This window comes from Lithobates pipiens, unplaced genomic scaffold, assembly GCF_037356315.1.
Source record: "Lithobates pipiens isolate NorthernLeopardFrog02 unplaced genomic scaffold, aLitPip1_a1.2 Scaffold_19, whole genome shotgun sequence".
Classification (NCBI taxonomy): domain Eukaryota; kingdom Metazoa; phylum Chordata; class Amphibia; order Anura; family Ranidae; genus Lithobates; species Lithobates pipiens.
The window spans coordinates 489,351,185-489,374,598 of record NW_027507764.1 but is presented as its reverse complement, the minus strand read 5'-3'; the positions used below and the strand labels follow the sequence as shown (position 1 = coordinate 489,374,598).

Genomic DNA, 23,414 nt, shown 5'->3' with positions numbered 1-23,414 from the left:
CAAATGTTTGATTATGAGTGCAGAACCCCTTTAAGGTTTCAAAAATAATTCAACATCTATCAAAATCAGCAGCACCATCATTTAATTCTACAAGCCCTTTGCTTTCAGAAAATATATGTTTTGGGGTGAGGGGGCTCTTTTACTAACTTTGAAAGCTGCTAGAGAAACAGTGAAACAGCAAAAAGGTGAAATATAGCAAACATGATTTGGCCATCTGAGGTGTGTCATGAACAGCTGGGCTTAGCAGCAAAAGGATTAATGGCATGATAGGCAAAAAACTTTGTGTTGGTACCCTTACATCATTGCCCTAAGCACATGCTTAGTTTTCTTAAAGCAGTATTAAACCCAAAGCAAAAAATGTAATAGATTGCAGTTTACCAATCCTTGGATGTGGGGCTGCTAGGGATGAGCTTCAACCGTTTGTCGAATTACAAACATTATGGGCCATTCGACAAATTACGAACATTATGGGCCATTCGTGTCAAATTTGAGTGACGCATCACGGCCAATAATTCATTGTGACATCGCAGTGCATTGCTGGCTGATGATTGGCCAAGCATGCACTATGAACCACATGCTTTGGCCAATCACAATACGGTAAGAACGGAGAGACATAATTGGCCAAAGGCAGGGTGGCTTTGGCCAATTATGCCTCAGGGGATTTAATACACACCCCACACTATATAAGGCCGCCTGGAAGTCGTATTCCGGCGTGCTGAGATTGATAGAGCAGGCAGGTGAGTCAGTTAGCTGCAGTTAGTATATATATGCATCCCAGGTATTGTATATATATATACTCCGTATTCTGTTTAGCTAGATTCATTCCTGTTATTCTTTTCCTAATTTACTTACAGGCAGGCAGCTGCAGTATTTTCATTCAGTGTACTGTATCCTTTGCACAGTGTGCAACTAAAGCTAACTGCAGACAATTGCTGGTGTTCTCTTCCTAATAATACCACAGGCAAGCAGCTGCAGTATTTTCATTCAGTGTACTGTATCCTGTGCATAGTGTGCAACTAAAGCTAACTGCAGACAATTGCTGGTGTTCTCTTCCTAATAATACCTCAGGCAGGCAGTTGATTCAGCTAGCTGCAGTATATTAGTGTACTGTATACTGGGCATAGTGTGCAGCTAAAGCTCACTGGAGACAATTCCTGTTGTTTTCTTCCTAATAATACTACAGGCAGGCAGGCGATTTAGCTAGCTGCAGTATAATCAGTATATATATATATATATATATATATATATATATACATTCCAGCTTTGTGCAGCTACATCTCATTGCAGGCCATTCCTTGTGTACCTATTCCAATACATCAAAGACAGTATGTCTGGAAGGCCAACAAGGAGAGGCAGACAGTCACAGGCCAATAAAAGAGGGCAAGCAGGCTCTGTGTCTAGAGGCAACAGTGCTGGTCATGGACACAGTGCATCCTCATCTGCACGTGGCCGTGGGGCATGCTTGTCCTTTTTCTCGGCAGCTGGCCATGTTGAACCACAACATGCCGAAGATTTGCTATAGTGGATGATCAAGCCGTCCTCATCCTCCTCATCCTCTGTCACCCAGGCTACCTTGGCTGCCAATGCAGGTGCCAAAGCGGCTTATTCCTTGGATTTGAGGTCATCATAAGTTACTCCTTCCCTAGCCCCACTGGGGGAGTCCCCCGAACTGTTCGACCACAGTGTCGGGTACATACTGCAGGAGGATAAGCAGCGTTTTGAAGGCTCTGATGATGGTACCCAGCTTGAGGAAGGCAGTAATGTGGGCCCAGAGAGAGGGGTTGCCCAAGAAGGACAACAAACTGGCAGTCATGTTCCCCCAGCTGCACCATACTGCCAGGTTTGCTCCAGTGACGAGGAGGGAGGGGATGATGAGCTCACTGACTCTATGTGGGTGCCTGATAGGAGAGCGGAGGAGGAGGAGGCACATCTCCAACGAGGCAGGATGCCCTCCAGGGGCCAGCTTAAGGGCAGCCAACCGACTGCATCACACCGCAGAGCTCCGCAAGTGCAGGGCACTGGTGACTTTTTTGAGACGTGTGCAGCAGATCACACTGTTGCTATTTGCAACATACGTCTGAAGCGTATCAAGCGTGCACTAGACAGCAAGCGCTTGGGCACCACGTGCTTAATCAGACATATGTCGAGTTCCCATACAGCCCGTTGGCAACACTACCTAAAAGACCCACACCAAAGAACAAGGCGGACTTCTCCTTGCTCCTCCTCATCAGCTGGGATCTCCAACCCCACTATACCTTCAGTATTGAAGGTGTAGAATTAGGTGTGCCATTGCCAAGTACTTGCGGGCAATCTGCTATTGGTACACCAACATCCGATTCTAGCAGGCATATTTTTCTATCCCAGTTGCTCCACTGGTGAAAGAAGTTCCCTCCCAGCCATCCGCATGCCCAGCGGTTGAATGCTAGCTTGGCTAAATTGCTAGCACTTCAACTGCTTCCTTTTGAGTTGGTAGACTCTGCCCTTTCTGTGAGTTTGTGGAATGTGTGGTACCGCAGTGGCAGGTTCCCAAATGCCACTTTTTTTCACAGAAGGTGATTCTGGAAGGCAATGTTCATGCCTCACTGGACAGGGCGGTCAGCGGTAAGGTGCATATTACCGCTGACTCATGGTCCAGCAGGCATGGACAGGGAGGTTACCTATCTTTCACCGCATACTGGGTGACTCTGCTGGAAGCTGGGAAGGATGCAGGACAGGGTGCAGTAGTGTTGGATGTTGTTCCACATCTCCAAAATTCTACTAGTGGTGATTCTGCCACACCTCTTTCCTCCACCCCCTCCTCTTCTTCTTACTCCATGGCCTCTTCCTGTGCTGATTTGTCCTCGGAACCAGTGGTGCCCCATAGGCGTTCAAGGGGCTATGCAAGCACACAGGCTAAAATATGGCATGCAGTGCTTGAGCTGGTGTGCTTGGGGGACAGGAGCCACACTAGGGCAGAGATTCTCTCAGCTCTGCAGGGGCAGACTCAGAGGTGGTTGATGCCATGCCAGCTTAAGCCAGCAATGGTGGTTTGCGACAATGGCACCAATCTCCTCTCTGCCCTCCAACAGGGACAACTGACCCATGTGCCCTGTTTGGCTCACATCCTTAACTTGTTGGTGCAGTGGTTCTTGAGCAGGTACCTGGGCTTACAGCAGGAGTGCCCAACCTTTTTAAGAGCGATGGCCACTTAAGCAACTTGGTAACCAGTCGCAGGCCACTAAGAGCGGAGCGGGCGGATGACAGGTCACGGCTACTCTATAGGCCCTCCGATCCGATCCACCCAGCTGGAAGGAGGCAAACTCCCTTCTATTTTTTTTTTCGAATTTTTCGGACCAGATTGGAGGCAGGCGAGAGTAAATGGACAAAAGTCTGTTTACATCTGCCGCTCTGTAGAGATGAATTGAGGGTCCGATTGGGTAGGGTCGATCGTGTGAAAAGAGCCTAAACTGCTTTCATACTGATTATTACCCACACCGCGGGTACAGCATAGTGCACCTGTGTCTATCCTGTGGGTTAACTGAACTTTCCCATAGACTCTGCTTGTGGCAAAATCCGGCGCTGTACAGGAAGCTCTGCAGCCGTTTTCTTCCTTTACCACCAGCTTCATTCACAACACCGATGCTGTGTAACAGCCAGCAGGGGGAGAGATATGGTAGCTTCCTGCTGATTACAAAACTACACCACCCGTTGATCGTTGCAGTGTCCCCAGTCACTGCACTGCTGTTCCTTCTGAGTAAAAGTGTAATAACTTGTCTCTGGCCACCCCTTACATGTAGATGTTGCAGGGAAGGTGCTTACCACTGAATGGTGTAGATTTTGCTATGCAGTCTGCTCATCAAGTTCCTTATTACATTCTTTCACACCTGTTTCTAGAAGAATAACCAAACAACTGATCAGCACAGTTAAAGTTTGCCCCATCAGGTGTTCAATAGGGAGGAACACATCCATCTAAAGGGATACCAAGGAATATTTTTTTTCACTCAGACTCATCATTATTTACACTTGTAGTCTCTGCTATCAGTGCATCTGAATGGGTGACTACAAATGAAAATATTGGGAGAGAAAGACTGAATTAAAAACACATGCATTAAGAAAATTAATGGAGATCTATGGAACAATTTATTTGTGCAGACTAAATGCACATACAATTATAAAGAAACAAGGTGAAACTATTGTGAATTAAAAGTTTAAAAATTAACGTGGTTGTTAAGCCACTACACTATAAACATACCATCCCCTCTATAAAACAACATTATGTGCCCCTGTGTCTGTGTTATCTAAAAAAGATGCAGTTTATACCTTATATCAGAGCCTCTCCCGACGCTCACGTGACTCCTCGGCTCTCTCCTTTCCCTGGCTGACAGCTAAAATGGGCGGGGCCAAGTGCTCCCGCTGATGTCAACTGGGGAGGAGAGAGGAAAAAAAGCCAAGTAGTCAGGTGGGCACCAGGAGACACTCTAATATAAGGTATAATCTGAATTCATTTTTTAAATATAGCACAAACACAGGAGCACACAATGTTATTTTACAGAGGGGATGGTATGTTTATAGTATAGTTATGATAGCTGCAGGAGTGGAGGGCTGGGGAGTGGACAGACCTGACAGGCAGGAAGGGGAGGGAGAGAGAACAGGGGAGAGCAGAGAGGATAGCTGCGGATGATGGAGGCATGTAAACTAACCACGGCACGGTGTCAGGGCTCAGCAGCCATAATAAACCGTGAGCAATTTACAGGAGGGGAGGGCAGAACCAGGCAGGATCAGCCAGGTATTTTAGACAATAGAAGGGGCCAAATTACACAGCACAAGCACTGTGCTGTTATTCATGCTTTAGGGGAACAGGAGTTTTTTTAGGGTAACAAACGCTTTAATAAAAAAAAATTTTTTTACTTTAGTTACATTTTAAGACTTATTAAAGGGTGATACACAAAAAAGAATGGGCAAATGGTTTTTAGTTCTATTTAATTCACTTGGCACAAATGCCAACTAATTGTAACTGCAGAATGTCAAAGTATGCATAAATCAATTTCCTAGTCTGACTTAACCTTTTTACAATTTACTGTACACAGAAAAACAAGACCAATACAGAAGATAACAGTATGGAGCCTGGAAAAGACAAATCTCAAAAACAGAACACTAAAAAGAAAGGTAGGTTACTTGATTATATTTTAATGATGCGTAAACTCAGTGATATACAGTATTATACAGTGCATTACCCTATTGAGGTTAAAGAATCTGTAAGACTCTACCAGTGACACTGAATTTTAAAAGTTCTTTGGCGTATTGAATTGTATGTGTATATTTGAGCTTAAGAAACTAAGAACCTGACCTCTGTAAGAAATTTTTCAGCAAAACAGCTAAGGTCAGCCTGGCAAGCATTGTAAAAAAACTGCATAAAATGTACAAACATATGTATAAAAATTCTAGAAATTTACCTATGAAATATTCATATGTAGTTTTTCATATTTGTGCAAACAAAGAAATCAACACTCCTATCTTCACATATAAATTTATGAATACATAAATAAAATAATAGAGAAAAAGATGTCCATTAAAATTGTAGTAACAGTTCCATAAACAGTAATAGATTCACATTTGATTACTTAGTTTGCACAGCACTTAAAGTACCAAATAATATATATGTGTAAAAATCAACAGTAATCATAGTGACAGAAAACAGCAAAAAACAGCAAGTATGACATCTGAGGAAATCAAATGATGAAACGCGTTGAGTAGGTGGAGACACTCTAATATCATCATGTTACCCTGATTTTAATAAAAAGACATTGAAAACTCACTCACAGAATGATAGCACTGTGCTCTGGTGGTCAGCGCAGCACAAGTAGAGCCTAGTACATGGTGCAAGACCAAGACAAAATAATGCTTTGTAAAGGGGCAATATTTATTTCTCTCTCTCTCTCTCTCTCTCTCTCTCTCTCTCTCTCTCTCTCTCTCTCTCTCTCATCTGTGTTTCTTTTAAAACAAGAAATAGCTTGCTAACCTTATATGTTTCAGATTGGCAGTGCTTGTTATTGTTAAGTCAGTTATCTACCAGGAACACCAAGATCCTTCTCAATCATTGATTCATTCAGTTTAACTCAATCTAGAATGTATTATGCAATTGTATAACATTACATTTATAAGCGTGATCTTTAAAAATGCTCAGCAGTGGCCGACCAGTTCCATGGTGGAAAAAAAAGTAATAGAGAACAATTCCAGAGGAGGCTAAAGGTAGACCAGAGAGTCATTAGAAAGAGTTTCGAGAAATAATTCTGACAGTATACAAGAAGGTCAAGGAAAAGTTCTAAATTAACATTATGATTAAAGTTGGTTTCAGTAAACCATTCCCACACTGCTTCCTTCCACAACCTTGTTTCAGCCCAAATATGAATAATAATACAAATGTAGCACCGACCCCCGAAGGAGCTGCTGGTTTTATTTGGGCTTACCGTTACCTCACTTGGTTGCTTCTCCGTCTTGGGGTTCCCGTGGTAGATGGCCCAAAGAATGTGGAAACTGAATCCTCTTTTGGGATATTTATTTAGAACAGAACAGAGTCTCTCAATAAAGAGTAGAGGGTTAGGAGTGAGTTCAGGCACTTGGGTTGCAAAAATGGAAGTCTTTCGAGAAAATCCAGAGAATAGAGACCGTTTCACAACTGGATTTAACAACCCCCGGATAGACCTCTCTCACTAGGCCTAGCAGCCGGTGGGGTGCTCAACAAAGTCTCTGCCACAGACTTGTGAGATACACTTGAGCGTTACTGAGGGATGTGGATAAATTTAAAGTACTGACTAGGAATGAGCCCATGTTCAAATCGAACATTGGCCGTTCGTCCGTTCGTCGAAAACCAGAACTTAGTGGGCCGTTCGCATCAAATTCGTGTGATGCGAACGGCCCACAATGCACTGCGCCAGTCGCAGTGCATTGCTGGCTGATGATTTGCTAAGCATACACTGTGACCCCGCATGCTTGGCCAATCACAGCACCGGCAGCGAGAAGAGCCATAATTGGCCACAGCTTGGATGCCTGTGGCCAATTATAGCTCAGGGGGTTTAGTACACGCCCCACACTATATAAGGCCACCAGCGAGGCCGCCTTTTGTAGTGTGTTGCAGCGTTCATAGAGAGAAGGATAGGCAGGGACAGTGTCAGCTTTGCTTTGCTTCCTAACCTAGCGCTGTTACAGTGGGTGTAGTGTGCCTCCTGCACAGCATACACCTGAATTTACCCCCTCATTGCTGGTGTGGTGTAGTTCATTTGTGCAACACAGGCATCTGCCTAACATTAACATAACATATTTTGGGTGCAGGGTTCCCTTTAATATCCATACAAGACCCAAAGGGGCTGGTAATGGGCTGGGGTGGGGGGGGGGGGGGGGGGTGATGGGGTAGCCATGACATTTTTCTCAAAGATTTTCATCCATATTGCCAGGACAAGACATTACATTAAACCCGCAAGCAGTTTTAAATGGCTTTTTTTCCTTTACAAATGTCATTTTGTGCAGGGACTGTTCTAAACATGGGAAAAACATGCCACTTCACAGGCATACTTTAGACACCCTCCAGGTACGATATTTAAAGGAATATTTCACTTTCTTTTCACTTCATGCATCATAAAAATGACTGCTCCAGAAAAAATGTCAGTTTTTAAAACTTAATTTTGCATTGATACATGTCCCCTGGGGCAGGACCCGGGTCCCCAAACCCTTTTTAGAACAATAACATGCATATTGGCCGTTATAATTAGCACTTTAGATTTTGAATGTTCGCGTCCATTGTAATTAATAGGGTTCTAACGTTCGTGCAAACTTTTGGTCCGTTCGCAGGTTCTGGTGCGAACCGAACCGGGGGGGTGTTCGGCTCATCCGTAGTACTGACATACAGTACCAGGTTCTCTCAGCCGATCCGGCGATGCCGTATGAGTGTTGATTCAGGTTGCGTACTTCAACTAAGCCTCCAGGCTCATTCAGAGAAACCAGCCTTGCACGCGGTCTTCTCCTGAAAGAGTCCTCCCCTGGGGTTCTTCAGTTCCAGGTTCCACCAGAACCGAACAGACAGAAAAATAAAAGAACCCTGCCAACGTGGTGTTGGTACCTTAAACACCACCCCCAGAATGCACAGCATGAAAACACTCCCACTGGGCTGGCTCAGAGAGAATAGTGGCATTCAATGCACCCAACTAGACTGCGTTTCTACTCTTGCCAGCATTGACAGCGACACCTGCGGTCAAGGAGAACCCAGTGCAACCCAGCTGGACTGGTACTGAAACTAGAAATTTAGAGAAATAGTCCCGAAACACAACTGCGGTTTCAGGCAAATTAACTTTTCAAAAACCATAGCGCCTGCTCGTCAAGAGCCAGCGCTACATACTCCCCCCTCCCATTCAGACAATGTCCTCATTGTCTGGGAAGGAAAAAATAAAGACTTTCAGTTCTGAAAGTCGGGCACCTGAATTCGAAATTGGGATGAGGGGTGGAAAGGAAAGGGAGAAAATGAACATACAATATGTTGAACAGTTGACATAAAACAAGTCACATTACACACAAACCCCAATACCTGACTATCTACACCACCCACTCTCCGGGAGCTTGATTGGCGATCTGGATGGTTTCTGAAAAGAAATACATAAAAACAACAACAAAAAAAACACATATTAAGTGTACAGTTATAGGAGGCAAAGTCCCATTCCCAACAGAAAAATGAGACTCTCTCTCCAGTGTTTTTGACTTACTACATGTCTGCGTGCAATTGTCCAAGTGTTTGTGCAAACTCCCACTATCTAGTAGCAAAAGGAACAAAATGCAAGTCCTTCCTACAAGTGTTGTGGTCGGTAGATGACCTTGACACGGAGCTTTCCTCTAGTAAACCTGACACATCTAACTAGCCCCACAGTCCTTGTACTTTTTGCAGAAGAAAAACTTTTTCCAAGCAGAGGGAAAAACGTTACCAATAAAAGCGAGGGTCTGGCAAAGTTAACGTTTTCCCCTTGGCATCCAAAATGGTAATGAAGTACACTACGTTGGCCAGCAAATGACAACTTTGTCAGCAAATATATGTCTCCCAAAGCTCCAGTGCTGAAGACACCCGGTGAAGCGTTCGTACATACTGGGGGAACATCCTTGTTTCCTAAAGTTTAGGCTTTGGTACTTTCAGATAGTCCCTCACATCACTGGCATACCAATGCTCCCTGTTTTTCTTGACCTCTTGCATGATTTCCCTGGGAACATAGGGAAATTCCTAACCATACTCTGTAGCCACCCGCTTGTTCAGCAGTCGCTGGGATCGTGCAAGCCTAGGCAGAGCTCAGGCACTTCCATCCCTGGGAGGCACACAAGAATTAGGAGATTTCCGTACCATAGTAAAAGGCAATCCCTTAGGTTTGGACAAACTGACATTTTTGGGTAAAGTCTCGTTACTGGTTGTAGGGGTTCCCGCCCGAGGCGATACACTTCCCAAATTCAAAGCTAACCAGTCAGATACATTTCATGTTGCGGCCACATTATCTGAATTGGCCCATAACATTTCTTGGGACATAGTCTCGAACAGCTCATCATCCCCTGATAAGTGAGACAGGGAATCTATTTCTGAGTCCCACAACTCCTCTGCTGGCAAATATTTACACACAGTCCCACTCATTATACTTTCCCCAGAGTTCTCACCCGTATCTGCAGCGGATTCCTTGGGAGCGATCACATTCCCCTGATCTGATCCAGGAGAGTTCTGAGATAGGCCTCTACCACGGCCACAGGAGGCTTTCACGTACCCTACTATCTGAGCAGACATAGGTATTGTAGTAATGGTGGATGAAGCAGTGTCCATGATGTCCACAGTGGCTCCTCCGGTAATGGTAGTGACAGCATCTCCCTCTGGGATACTGGTTGTAGTGGTAAGCATACAAGTTGCAGGCCTCGCCACAGGAGCATATACAGCACTCCTCGGTGGGGATGCCTGTAGCCCAGTCTATACGATACGCACTAGGCAGCACAGTAGGTTGCTCCACTTTAAACAGGTATTTTCCACATTGCAGGCATCAGACAAATGGCCAGAGACTTGCGACCAGTTCCTCTGCACTTGTTGCAGGGCATTCCCAGTGCCTTGACATCTCCCGTCGTATACAGTGCAAAACGCCCCTATGGTCTCAGGCGAATTCCTGTATCTGTAAGCAAAGTTCCAGGCAGTCTCACACTTGTGGCATTTCCCACTGAAGGCATCCTGGGTCCCATGATGGACAGTGTTTCTGGCATCTGGAACATTTTTTCTCTTTAGCAAAGAAAAAACTAACTTTTCCTTCTTTCTCCTTCGACACACTCACACGGTGCCTCATGCAGGAAAAGAACAGGCAAGACCCCTCCCACTGGTTCCTCCGGTCACACAACTCGCGGGCTTTTCTCAACTCCACCCACAGACAGTGGCCCACAATCATTCCTTGTAAAATGGTGCAGTCCAAAAAAAAAACCCTACCATATAAATTCCATAAAAACAGTTCTCTTTAGTTGTGAGAGGTAACGGCAAATCCCGGACTCGAGCCCCTACATGTAGCACTGACCCCCGAAGGAGCTGCTGGTTTTATTTGGGCTTACCGTTACCTCACTTGTTTACTTCTCCGTCTTGGGGTTCCCGTGGTAGATGCTCCAAAGAATGTGGAAACTGAAACTGAATCCTCTTTTGGGTTATTTATTTAGAACAGAACAGAGTCTCTCAATAAAGGGTAGAGGGTTAGGAGTGAGTTCTGGCAGTTGGATTGCAAAAATGGAAGTCTTTAGAGAAAATCCAGAGAATAGAGACCGTTTCAGAACTGGATTTAACAACCCCCGGATAGACCTCTCTCACTAGGCCTAGCAGCCGGTGGGGTGCTCGACAAAGTCTCTGCCACAGACTTGAGAGATACACTTGAGCATTACTGAGGGATATGGATACATTTAAAGAACTGACATATGGTACCAGGTTCTCTCAGCCGATCCGGCGATACCGTATGAGTGTTGATCCAGGTTGCATCCTTCAACTAAGCCTCCAGGCTCCTTCAGAGAAACCAGCCTTGCGCACAGTCTTCTCCTGAAAGAGTCCTCCCCTGGGGTTCTTCAGTTGCTGGGCCTCTCCCTTCAGATGAGACGGCACCGGAACACCCTTGGATCAGTAGGCCCCGAAATCCATTCGGGCTTGTCCCTGCAGTTGTGACACCTCGGGCCAGCTGGCCCTGGAACTCAGGATGCATGGTTCTGCACCCCAGGCCAGGAGGGCCATGGGGCTGGGTCAGGAGGACCACCAGAACTAAACAGATAGAAAATAAAAGACCCCCCCGCCAACATGGCGTTGGTACCTTAAATACCACCCCCCAGAATGCACAGCAGGAACACACTCCCACTGGGCTAGTTCCAAGAGAATAGTGGCATTCAATGCACCCAGCTAGTCTGTGTTTCTACTCTTGCCGGTGGTGACAGCGACACCTGAGGTCAAGGAGAACTCAGTGCAACCCAGCTGGACTGGTACTGAAACCAGAAAGTAAGAGAAATATTTCCGAAACCCAACTGTGGTTTCAGGCAAATTAACTTTTCAAAAACCATAGCGCCTGCTCGTCAGGAGCCAGCTCTATATAAATAATATAAATGTCCATTTATCCAGGAAAAGGCTTACTGAAGGTAGTTCAGGCTAAATCTATTAAAGAAGAATTATTTTTTTTTGCCACTAAAGAGATAAAGAACAATAGTTTTCACAGCAATTCCAGAATATCAAGGCTCGTCCATGTCAAGTTGAAGTTAAAAAAAAATGTGGTCAGTGGCATATTGAGCAACAGTTTTGCACAAGCACTTAATCTTAGGACAGGCCCCCCTAAAGGCCTTTTATAAGTCCATTGAGTCATGACACATTTAGGATACAGAGAAGATAGACTAAAGGCCCATACACATGATCAGACTTTTTAACAACAAACATGCAAATTAGCAGTTTTGAGGCAACATCTGATCGTGTGTACGCTCCATCAGACAAACTTTTTCGGCTTTCATCTGACTTTTGTTGGCTGTGTGAACGGACAAACTTTCCAGCAACAAAAGTCTGATTGTACAAAAGTCCTATGGTTTTCTGTACACACGATCGGACTTTGCTCCAAGTACAAACACGCATGCTCAGAACCAATGCAAAAGATCAGACAACAATACAGAAGTTGACCAAAGGTGGTGGTAAAGAGCAGAAAAAACATGTGATTTGGTGAAAGTTGGCTGAAAAAGTCCCTGCCGTGTGTATGCAATACAAGTTCAAGGCCCTTTGTACAAAAATCCAAGGGAAAGTTTGTACAAAGTCCTATCGTGTGTATGAGGCTTAAGTCCCAAAAGAAAGGATCTATGCTGAAAAACATAGGCTCTATGATAAACTCTTAGCATCATTTCCTGGTAGATTGAGGCAGTTATTGTGCTCCATGCCCTATTGAAAGAGATAGGAATATCCACTAATGATAATTAAGGAAAATGGGAAAATGGGAAATGGGTTGGTCCATTTGTAGAGGCCCATGGATTGCTGGGCATAGTCAAAAAATGATCTGCCACAAATGTACCTTCAAGAGATGACATGCTTGGAAGGATTAGGCACTTATAATCAGTCCAGAGAGTCTGCCCAGTAAGTGAGTAAAAGATTTTGGAGAATGCGCAAGACATAAGAGCCTGTTTGCAAAACTATAAAGTTTGGATTTTAAACAGGGAAAAGTCTTTGATGCGGCCTTGAATGTAAGTGGAGTGTGGGAGCAGCTGAAGGAACCAGTCTTCAAAAAAGGAACTTTTAACCACTTCAGCCCCAGAAGATTTTACCCCCTTCCTGACCGGAGAACATTTTGTGATTCAACTCTGCATCACTTTAACTGACAATTGCGCGGACGTATGTTGTTGCACCCAAACAAAATTGATGTCCTTTTTTTTCCACTAATAGAGCTTTCTTTTGGTGGTATTTGATCACCTCTGCAGTTTTTATTTTTTGCGCTATAAACAAAAAAAGATTGACAATTTTGGAAAAAACGCATAATTTTTTACTTTTTGCTTGATTACAGAAGAATAGAATAACAATTCTAATAATAAGTGTTTTTCTCCATATATTGTCCAATTTCATCATATTTTCTGTAAGAAAGGTACATATCAACATGTCATGAAAAAACTGTTTATACAAATGTTCCCAAAACAATACAGCCATTCTAATCTATCTAAACATATCTTGCAAGATACAAATTCTAAATCAAACTTTATAATTGGAACATAAGAGGAATAACATGGATTTTCTTTCAGAACAGGCAGCAGAAACATCATTAACACCTCATGGAGATTTTTAAGTATCATAGCTTGTCACCATTTCACAAGCGCGTGCAATTTTAAAGCGTGACATCTTAGGTATCTGTTTACTTGGCGTAACATCATCTTTCACATTATACAAAAAATTGGGGTTAACGTTAGTGTTTTAAAAAAAAAAATGTAATTCATGAAAGTGTTTTTTTTTTCCAGATGAAAAAAAAATGCATTTAAAACCACTGGACATAAAACATTTCAACGACCGCCATTTTATACCCTAGGGTCTCTACTAAATATATATATAGATCTATAAAGTTTCGGGGTTCTAAGTAATTTTCTAGCAAAATAAAACACTGATTTTTACATGTAGAAAAAGAATATCAGAATTGGCCCGGTTGGCAAGTGGTTAAGTTGAGAATGCACACTTGAAAAGATTTCAAAACCAGAGTTTAGTGTCACTTTAAGTTGCTGTCTTCCTGTTGTTGTCTACATGACAGTAAATGATTGTAAATCTCCTTCCCTGGAGAGCAGTAAAATCTCCAAAGAGCTGGGCATACTGTATTGGATATCAATGGGTAAAAAAAATTATATTCCAAACCTGAACTTTATTAGACCTCACTTACAGTCTTAGACAATCTCATCCCCCTGTTGTGAGCAGATGTATTCTTGACTGAAAAGTGGAGTTATAATTCAAAATGAGAGAGAATTTTCAGCCTTGCAGAAAACAGATATGAAATTCCATGATGATGTTTGTCATAGTATACTGGCCAGAGAAATGTGAATCACTTTTATCCTGATACGAAAAACATTTTATATAAAATAAGAAAAAAACTTAAATAAAGAGGATCTAGTGTAACACATGAAAAAGTACTTATGTCTGTATTTTAGTCATTTTTAAACTAATGCTAATTGCTATTTAAGATTGTTTGTGAATATATATACATATTTTTTATTTGGCATCGAGTCATTTTTTTTTTTTATAGAATTCTGAGTTTGAAAAAAAAATTGAAACTCACAATTCTGTCTTTAATCTCAGAATTGTGTTTAATAAATTTTAGCATGGCCCAAATTGTAATCTCAGATATCTGACTTTGAAACTCAAAATTCTGACTTTCAGCCCTGGTTCAAATTGATGCTACTTTGAAATTATGCCCACTTCACTTGAAGTAGCGCAATTTCAAAGTAGCAAGGTCAGCACGATTTCAAGTGCTAATTGATAGACATCTGTGTGGCTTCATGCACAGATGTCTATTGAAGTCGCACCCAAAATTGGCAAAAGTAGTGCAGGAACTACCTTTGAAATTCGGTGCTGCTCCGCAAAATCGGTGTCGCACCAATTGGAACAGTGTCATTACCTCCAATAGGCTACGACTTGTCATGCGATTTGACCTCTCAAATCACATGACAAATTGCTCTAATGTGAACCTAGGCTTAATCTCAGAATTCTGACTGTTAATCTCAGAATTCCGACTTTCAAATTCTGAATTCTGGAAAACATTATTTTTTTCAAAGTCAGAATTCTGTAAACTAAATTAATGATGGCCCCAGGGCTCTTCCATAAATTTATAAAAGTAGGCCCAAAGAGAAAAATAACTAATGAGCTTTGTACAGTGAAGGTAAGAAATAGGCATCTTATCCCCTCAACAACTGAGACATTTCACTCTGATTTAAACATGTCCTTTTGATAAATGAGAACCTTTGCCAAGGTTCAAACCAAACCATATACTGCTTATGCTTTGCTATCACTGCTGAGTTAAATTAGCTACTCAGCATTGAATGTCATATGTTATATCCCAAATCAAGTATATGAAAATGGCTTTTTTATGTAAGACCAAAATTGACATTTAACCAATTATTATGGTAATTATAGATTATGACAGTTTGGCTATTTACAAATCTGCCTAGAGCTAGAACTTTACTGGATTCAGATAAATGTACCACCTCATCATCACTGGAAATAGATGTGTCAGGACTCAAATTGTAGCTTATCATTAAGTATATCCCCTGTGCTATAATATAATTGTATAACTTGCTTTGGCTGGCACAGGATAACTTCATAAATGCAAGTCATTCTTGATTTCTAGCATTGTATGCAAGTATTGGGTCACTTTTACATGGAAAAGTATGTGTTCAGACATTTGAAGGTACTCATTACTGCACAGGGAGATTTTCTAATTTATTGGAAAAAAAAAACTCACTACTGGCAGCTAGTGATGGACGAACTTCCGACGGGACGTTTCGCAAACGCGAACCGCAAACGCGGCTAAAAGTTTGAGAACGGCAAAGTTTGCGGTGGGCCCCATTGACTTTAATGGCAGACGAACCTTAAAAACCCACAGGTCATATTTTCATCCACAAAATACTTACTAGATGTGCACACATAGTCCTACCACATGGACACTGACATAACAAAAGTATTAAGTGAATCTGGGATCGACAACGACAAGCATTCTTTTTTTATCTGTGAAATTTTGACAATTCAGGAGGGCATGAAGGCCATGGAGGAGAGGAAAGGTCAGGGCAGGCTATGAAGATGATGCAGGAGATGATCACCCGAACCGTGATAGAGAGCACTGACACCAGCACAGTGATAGAGAGCACTGACACCAGCACCGAGATAGAGAGCACTGACACCACACCAGCACCGTGATAGAGAGCACTGACACCAGCACCGTGATAGAGAGCACTGACACCAGCACCGAGATAGAGAGCACTGGCACCAGCACCAAGATAGAGAGCACTGACACAAGCACTGAGATAGAGAGCACTGACACCACACCAGCAACGTGATAGAGAGCACTGACACCAGCACCGAGTTAGAGAGCACTGATACCACACCAGCACCGTGATAGAGAGCACTGAGACCACACCAGCACCGAGATAGAGAGCACTGACACCACACCAGCACTGTGATAGAGAGCACTGACACCAGCACAGAGATAGAGAGCACTGACACCAGCACCGAGAAAGAGAGCACTGACACCAGCACTGAGATAGATAGCACTGACACCAGCACTGAGATAGAGAGCACTGACACCAGCACCGTGATAGAGAGCACTGACACCATCACCATTATAGAGAGCACTGACACCAGCACCGTGATAGAGAGCACTGACACCAGCACCGAGATAGAGAGCACTGAGACCACACCAGCACTGAGATCGAGAGCACTGACACCACACCAGCACTGAGATAGAGAGAGAGCACTGACACCAGCACCGAGATAGAGAGCACTGACAGCAGCACTGATACCAGCAACTCGCTGCGGGACCCAAAAATATGACACCGCTCAACCTCTTCAAACAGGAGGGTACGGGCATATAGTATGGTGTGCTTTTTTTGTACAAGGAAGTGAGCCAAAGGTAGAAAAAAGGTCCGTGTGCTTGATTAAATAAATTGTTTATAGAGTTATGCATATACATGGTCTACTGGGCACATGTGTTGAATTTCTCTGAGATCCATGCCTCATTCATTTTTATAAATGTCAGGTAGTCAACACTGTCGTGAGCTAGGTGAGTGCGCTTATCGGTCACGATCCTCCCTGCTGCGCTGAACGTCCTTTCGGATAGGACACTGGACGAAGGGCAAGCCAACAGTGCAAATTGGGCATGAAGGCCCCCATTTGAACAAAACTGGAAGTGGTGTGGTGGCCTGGCTCCTGCTCATCATCCAGGATAATGTCATCCTCCTCGTTATCCTCTCCCCATCCACGCACGACAACAGGGATCCCAGAAAGGTTTAAAGCATGCTCTTCTTGCTCCTCCTCATCCGCCCTGGCACCATCCTCCTCCATCCTCCTCTGACTCCTCTTCAGACTCCAGTTGTTGACTTAGATAGAGTAGCCCCCCCTGGGAATTCATCCAGCATTGCGACTTCCTCATCTTCCTGCTCCTGCTCCTCCACGGCTTGATCAATGGCACAACGCAATGCACGCTCCATAAAGAAGGCACTGATGTCGCCATGGCTGAGACTGACCAGGTTGGTGATCTCAACAAATGACCGCAGAAGTCTGAGAAAAAAAACCAAGAAGGTTGAGTTCCATCACGTTGGGCAATCGCAAATAAGACATCTGACCGGCAGATTGTGTCGCCGCTGAATGTCAGCAAGGCTAGCCATGGCCATGTAAGATCTTCTGAAATGGGCCGAGATTTTCCTTGCCTGCCGCAAGATGTCCTGGACCCCAGGGTATTTGACAACGAATCACTGCACGACCAAGTTTAAGACGTGTGCCATGCATGACATGTGTGTAATTTTGCCCTGTTTCAATGCACTAAGCAGATTGGCACCATTGTCACACATCACTTTACCAACTGTCAAATTGAGCGGTGTTACTCACCGATCTGCCTGTGAACGCAAAGCTGAAAGGAGTGCAGGGCCAGTGTGGCTCTTGGCTTCCAGGTACAACAGATGCAGCACAGCATGGAAATGCCTCACCTGGCATGTCGAATAGGTTCTGGGGTGCTTGGGCGGCGCAGCGGAACTGATGCTAGCAGCGGAAAAGGAGGAGTCAGCCGAGGAGGATGGAGTAGGAGGAGTAGAAGAAGAGCCAGGCCTGCATGCAATCCGTGACAGTAAAACCAAATCTACACGGGTGTCACGGGTTACATGCTTGACGGCCGTCAGAAGGTTCACCCAGTGGGAAGTAAAAGTGATATACCTTCCCTGCCTGTGTTTGCTAGACCACGTGTCAGATGTATCTTGGCACCGACACTGTGTGCCAGAGATACATTCACTTGCTGCTGAACATGCCCATATAGCTCTGGGATGCCCTTCTGTGAGAAATACTTCCTTCCTGGGACCTTCCATTGTGTTGTTAAAATGGCCACAAATTTTTGAAAGACCTCCGAGTCCACCAGTTTATATGGCAGTAGTTGGCGGGCTATCAGTTCTGACAAGCCAGCCGTCAAACGTTGGGCAAGAGGGTTATCCGGCGTCATAATTTTTTTTACGCTTGAACATTTGGCCTGCCTTTTTCCAGAAAAACGTGAGGCTGGCATGATGGAAGGTGGAGTGGAGGACAATTGTGAGGAGAGAGGAGAAGGAGAAGGAGAAGTAGAAGACGAGGCTGGATGGTGAGAGCCTGGAGTGTGGCTTTGTGGGTTCCGTTGCTCCCACTGGGCTCGGTGATGGCAGCTCATGTGCCTTCTTAAGGCGGTCGTCCCTAGGTGAGTGTTGGGCTTACCGCGACTTATGCGTTGACTGCAAAGATTGCAGATGGCAACACTATTGTCAGCAGCGGACACGTTAAAAAAAGCCCACACTGCGGAGCCATGTGCTGGCATCCTGGGAGCGCCAGATGTGACCATACATGGTTGATGCCTCGCTCCTGATACATTAGCAGTCTGCTTTGTCCCCCTGTGCAATGTAAGTTCTTCCTGCTTCTCCTCCCTATCTGCTGGTCCATACCTCCTCTTCCTCTCTTGTGGGCACCCACGTGACATCACTAGACACGTCATCCTCGACGTCACTTTCCCCACCGCTATAATTAGAGATCTTGGAGTAGGCAGCAATAGCAGGGACCAAACTCCTCCTTGGGCTGATCTAGGTACTGTCGTCAGACTGCTGAGTGGCGGTTGTTGCTACATCCAATGCCAAGAGTGGCTGCGCATTGGCAATGTCTTGTGATGGATCGGAAAATAATTCCTGTGACTCAAGCGGAAGGTATATGGTGGTGGTGGTGTTGGTGGTAGTGTCTTTGGGGGTGCACATAGCAGAGAGTGAAGAAGAGGGTGCAGATCAAGAGGATGAGGAGGTTGCAGAAGAGTAAGGCTGAGTGAGATACTCAACGAAGTCTGGTGCGTCCTTTGACGTAATCGCACGCACCTTCTGCAATTTGCCACTTTGGATCAAGTCTGTTGCTCCTGCCCTACCCCTACCACTCCTGCGTAAGGGCCTGCCTCTTCCTCTGCCTGTCATTTTTTTAAATGACTCTGTGACAAAAGTCTCTCAAGAAGTGCAGTATGTATGTGGAAGAAGGTATATAACACCCTGCTTCAATCTGTCGTTTTTGGGGGCCACTGGTCTATCACACCAGTTATAATACTTTTTTTTTATTGCGTTTGTCACTCTTTGTAGTATCACTGCAGAACCACTCAGCAGTCACAATGCTGCACAGTGGAAATGCACTATACTATGCTTTCTTTATGTGCAAGTATTTTATACGTGTATTGTTGGAATGTCCGACCGTGTGTACAAGGGCTTAGACCCTCTTTGCAGGAGCTTTAGGCTTTTGGCATTGGGTATATACAACATGCATTCAGGTACATTCCGCTTGCATTTGAGATTAGTTTTAGATTTTGAAATCATTCAGAGATCATTTACAGGTGCATTTGGCCTGCAATTGACCTCTTCTTGACCTTTTTCATTCCCTTTGACTTGTATGTAGAGAGAAGAGGTTCTCAGGCCCCATTCACATTTAGTTTAGCGGGGACTCACATTCCCACTTGCGATTTAGCATGGGCAATTTTCATGCGATTCTGTGTGTCATGCATAGGACAGCCCATTCACTTCAAGTGGCTGCCCTTTGCGCATTTGTCACCCAAGAGAAGCTCTTGCTCATTTTTAAATAATAATCTTCACACAATTTTTTATTTGGCTCAACAATCTCAGCTTAAGGGCCACTTAAGGGCCTCTTTGACCACCTTAATTAGTTGGAAAACAAGGGCGAAGTCAAAGTTTCCGACAAATGTCTCCCTCCAACTCACTGTCCGAAGACCCGGGAGAAGTATCATAAAGCTGGGATGGGCCTGGATCCTCCTGGGCCTCGTCAGCCAGGGAGCCAGATAGAGTGGTGGACTGCACGTGCGGGATGTACCCCACTCCTTGAGGGATTGCTGCACCACATGCTTAACTAGTGATTCCATTTGATGGCTTTCAGACTCTTTTTCCCCAACTGCCTTGGCATAACAAGGGTCACAGAAGGACTTGCCTCCCGGGACTCGGGTCCCACATCCTCAGCAGGCTCTGCGATCAGAGCGGCTGTCGTGACGGTGGGTGTGGTGTCTGGAGGAGAAATGGGAGCATCTCCTCTGTTGGTGCTAGAAGGAGAATAACATCTGGACCTGGATGAGGAAGGTTGACGTTGTGACCTGGCAAGGTCCCTGTCATCTTGGACAGTAAACTAGAATTCCGACCTGGAAATAGTAAGAAGGAGAAGGGCAGAAAACATGACGTTAGGGGATATGTCTATTCCACCGTGGACCTGGCCCCCCTTTCTCACGCCCCATGTACATAGAGCATGAGGGCTGGCCACATGAAGGAGGTGACCTGTCCATGGTACCCTGGCGGTCGAATAGGTGATGATTCTGCAGCCTTGTAGGAACCCTCACACACCCTAGGAGAGTCTGAGTGTTCCTACAAGGCAAACAGGTGTGCAGCTGTCAGACATCTTTCCAAAAGTCTGCTAAAAGCCAGGCATCCAGTGGACATGAGCCAGGTAAGTCGTTTTGAGATTGGGCCCACCCAGGCGGGTCAGGTGGGGGCGTGTCTGCTTTTCTTCCGGCACATCTGTCTGGCCTCAATCTTGGATTACTGGACCATCAAGGCGGTCTCCACAGGCCACACATGGTCCTTCACCAGTAATTCTCCCCCCAGATTTATTTCCATCCTGCTACCATGGTCAGAAGAAAAGAAGCAGGTGTTACTGTCCTACGTGGATTCGCCGATAGTACACGGGAGCCACGGTGCCTGACCCGAAAGGCAAAGAGTTCCAGGGGGTATATTCCCCTCCTTCCTTCCTTTTTTGTGCAGAAGAAAAATGGTTCATGGTGCCCCATGATAGACCTAACTTACCTAAACAAGTTTATAAAATACGAAAGATTCAAAATGGAGACTTTGTCTACCATACAACAAGCCGTGCAGCCAGGCGATTGTCTAATCTCAATAGACTTCAAAGATGCCTGTGGCAGATGAATTCCGCAAATACCTCCAGTTCAGAGTCAGGCAAGAACATCTACAGTTCACCTGCCTCCCTTTAGGAATGACAACCTCACCCTGAGTTTTTTCGAAAGTTCTTCTGGCCGTGGTGGCCCTCATCAGAGCAAAAGGGATACGCTTGTACCACTATCTCGACGACCTCCTGTTATTGTCTCAGGACAAGGAGCAGCTGTTGGTCCACAGGGAGCAGGTTATCTTCATACTGTTCAAACTTTAGGTGGCTCCTAAACTTGGAAAAAAAGCCACCTGAAGCCAGTCCAGTGCCTGATATACTTGGGGGCTCAGTTCGACACAGTGGAATGCTATAAATTTAAGGATGTCTTCACATTGCATGAAGACTAAGAAATTCCAATCTCAAACGCTTAGTTGAGTACCAACCAGGTCACTAGGCTCTCCCTCAGGTGCCATCCAATCCCAGGATGGCTGATCACATAGATGTTTAAAGCAGCATTCACAAACAGTATAGGGCCAGTTCACACCAGATGCAGTTTTGCACACTTTTTTTTCTGCACTAAAAATGCTTGCACAGTGTTTTCCATGTATTCCAATGGCTCTAGTTCACACCAATGCAGTCAGTTCCAGGTCAGTTTCTGCACCGGTTCCCACCTCAATTTTCTGAGATTTGCTAAAGAGAACCTGCATCTGGTTGCATTTTATGCACAGATACCAACCCCCCCCCACTGCTGGGTCCGCACTTACCCCATCCACAGTCATATCTTCCCCTCCTTTTCATTCCCTCCTTCTCGTCCACCAGCAACCTAGTGGACAGAGCCTGGCTGCAGCGTGCTCCAATGACAGACTTTGCCATCTTTCTTCTCTCAGCTCAGGCTGCAAGGCAACTCTGCCTCTGAATATGTCACCACTGGAAACTGCACACTTATTGGCTGCACTGGTACACCTAAGCAGAGTTCCTCCAACCAAGGTTGGCAGTTCCCTAAACCTGCTAAAGCTTCACCTGACTTTTTAAATAAAGGGGTCAAGGTGAGTTAGTGAGTAGGCTACTTACCATAGTTCACTGGGTGCTGTGTTTGTTCATTCCTTCGAAGTGGTGACAGGAGACAGGATTTACTCCTACTTCATTTTTACTGTTTTCTATATATATGGACAATTTGTTTAACTTTTATATATGTATATTTTTTTGAGTTAATTAATCTCATGTATTTAATATATTGCAGTATGTACTGAATAGTAAGATATCTGCGGTAGTAAGCACTAGAGCACTTTATTGTCATTATTATTTTATGTTAGCGCCCCCTTTTTCATTTCACAACCCACAACTCAAAAGTCAAGTTTCTTGCACTTTTGAGGGGAGCAGCTTATATGTTTGCTCACCCTTTTATATATTTACTCACATATTTGTAGTCCAAGCATGGGGTATTCCAAATTATTATTTTTTGTTTTCACTTACTGGCTGCCTCCTCCTCCTCCACTCCTCTATTCGTCCACTCCGCTGCTTAACCGCTCCAACCACCGTCACACAAGTGGGTGGGAGCAGGGCTCAGTGCTCCCCGGGCCCATCCTTTTTGAAGCCAATTAGAGCCTCAGGCTCTAATCATGTGCTTCTAAAAGAAAAAAAAACCCATTGAAATCCATGCGTCCGGCGCCCTGCGTGCAGATTAGGGACTGGCGCATGGATTAGGGTGGCGGAGCCTTTAATGAGCAGGCCGCAACTGATCAGACTCTATTTTCTTCAGGATTGTGACCCTCTCTGCTCAGCACCCTTAAGCTGGCCATACACTATACACTTTTCTTGTTCAATTTCAAAAGTGTTTAGGTTTGAACTCATATTATATGGTTTTGGTAAATCTAAGGGAAGATTGTACAAGAAAATTGTATAATGTATGGCCAGCCTTATGCCATGTACACACGACTGGATATTCCAGCAGACTAGGTCTGACTGTCTTCCCTATAGACTTTCGGTGGCATTCCGCCGGACTTTGTTCGTTTTGAACGTGATGACATTAGACGGGACTAAAAAGGGAAGTTCAATAGCCAGTAGCCAATAGCTTCCCTTTCGTCATATTTGGTCCGTCGGACCAGCATACAGACAAATGGTTTTCCTGATAGGAATTGAGTTTGTCGGACAGATTTGAAACATGTTCTATTTCTAGGTCCGTCGGATTTTTATAACGAAAAACATTTGGACTAGCCCACACAAGATCGGATTGTCCAACGGACTGATTCCATCGAACCTGCTCTGACAGAAAGTCCGGTCTTGT

General features: G+C 44.6%; 1 protein-coding gene across 1 annotated transcript in view; it reads left to right on the top strand.

Moving 5' to 3' along the window:
* CNGB3 (cyclic nucleotide gated channel subunit beta 3) overlaps nucleotides 1–23,414 on the top strand; it is a 534,104-nt gene that overhangs the window by 182,588 nt on the left and 328,102 nt on the right. The window contains exon 4 of the mRNA XM_077492986.1: nucleotides 5,067–5,145. Within this exon, the coding sequence (XP_077349112.1) occupies nucleotides 5,097–5,145 (49 nt within the window). The 5' untranslated portion in view covers nucleotides 5,067–5,096. The remainder of the gene's footprint in view (nucleotides 1–5,066; nucleotides 5,146–23,414) is intronic.